Consider the following 1,556-nt stretch of genomic DNA (forward strand, 5'->3'; position numbering starts at 1 on the left):
AACCCGACTTGGGCCTCTCGACGGAGGATCGTCAGCGTTTGGTGAACAACGTGAATATAATTATTCACAACGCGTCGATGGTGTACTTCGAGGCGAAGGTGTCTCTCATTTTGCGAACCAACGTGCTCAGCACGCAGAAAATGCTCGAACTAGCGGCTGAATGCCCAAATTTGAACGCGTTCGTTTATGTGTCGACCGCGTATTCTCATCATTACATGAACCCGATCGAAGAAAAATTTTACACGCCCCCGGGCGATTTAAAGATGGTCGAGGACATCATACGAGCTGACGAGGAGAACGCTGCCGGACTTTCGAAAGAAGCGCTCAACGATATTATAGGGAAATGGTTGAACCAGTACGCATTCAGCAAAGCCATTGCCGAGGGTGTAGTCGAGGACTTTGCTAAACGGAGATCGCTTCCGTGCATAATCTACAGGCCTTCTATAAGTACGGCTATATTATCTTCTATTTGTATTTTTGAAGCAGCTAGTAATCTTTTTCCACAAATCTTGTACATTTGCATGTTGTTCATGTTTTGCCCCTCAAATTTATGAGAGGGCAGAACATTAGTCTCGATGATCAGGATGCAATACGTATAATATCGTGAAATCTTTTAACAGTCGTAAACGCGATACGAGAGCCGTACCGTTCATAGACGGACACAAGGAATGGTCCCGTGGTGTTCCTGACACTGTTTTCTTTGGGCTTGTTACACGTAGTGCCTATGGGACCATATATATTATCAGACTATGTTCCAGTTGACATGGCGACTAACGGCCTTTTGTCAGTGATCTGGGATTACGTTGTCCACAGGTACCGTTATTTGTCAATTCCATCGCGTTACATTTCCTATTTCAATAGTAATTGTGAAAGACTGTTGAGAACTGATTGATAATCGTATTGGTTTTAATAAGGGAAACGAACGAGCCACAAGTGTATAATTATGCGTCGTCCGACTGGCATCCTTTGAGTCTCAGTGGATATGAAAACGACTTGATCAATTCAATTCGAAAATATCCGTCAGTCAAGATGGTCTGGTATCCATTCATGATCTATATTTCGAATTCTTACCTCTTCTTGATCTTTCACCTAATGTTTCACGTGTTTCCTGCGATCATCGCCGATTTGTTCTTATTGAGCCAACGAAAGAAACCAAAGTAAGTTTTTTAATAGTTATACAGATTCTCTTAAGTTAAATGTATTTATTTGATCAATGACTGGACCGTATATGATACTGTGTATCTTTTCGTACAGGGCGGTAAATATTATATTTAAGTTGACCAAGCAGATCAAAGTGTTGAATTACTTCATGAATACATCGTGGGTAATAAAATCGGATAAAGTGAAGAGTATAGTAAGCCGTATGAATGCCACCGATTTAGATGAATTTTTATTCGACTTAAATCTGTTGGACTGGAGCTTTGTCACCGACGCAGTTGTCCTATACACTCGCAAGGCTGTCAAAGACCCGATGGAGACGATTCCGTACGCGCAGAAAAGGCTTGAAAAATTGAAAATACTGCACTACTCCACGATAACTCTAATCCCGGTCCTTG

General features: G+C 41.7%; 1 protein-coding gene across 1 annotated transcript; it reads left to right on the plus strand.

Annotated features, from left to right (window-relative positions):
* Window positions 1-77: 77 nt before the first annotated feature.
* On the plus strand, window positions 78-1,549 carry LOC108627171 (fatty acyl-CoA reductase wat-like; the record flags this gene model as incomplete). Its single annotated transcript, XM_026815369.1, has 4 exons — window positions 78-386; window positions 656-813; window positions 915-1,157; window positions 1,255-1,549. Coding segments are annotated over exons 1-4 (1,005 nt in total), but the record flags the coding sequence as incomplete, so codon positions are not given.
* Window positions 1,550-1,556: the final 7 nt, after the last annotated feature.

Source organism: Ceratina calcarata, unplaced genomic scaffold (assembly GCF_001652005.2).
Source record: "Ceratina calcarata isolate Rehan_Ccalc_2016 unplaced genomic scaffold, ASM165200v1 scaffold4442, whole genome shotgun sequence".
NCBI lineage: Eukaryota > Metazoa > Arthropoda > Insecta > Hymenoptera > Apidae > Ceratina > Ceratina calcarata.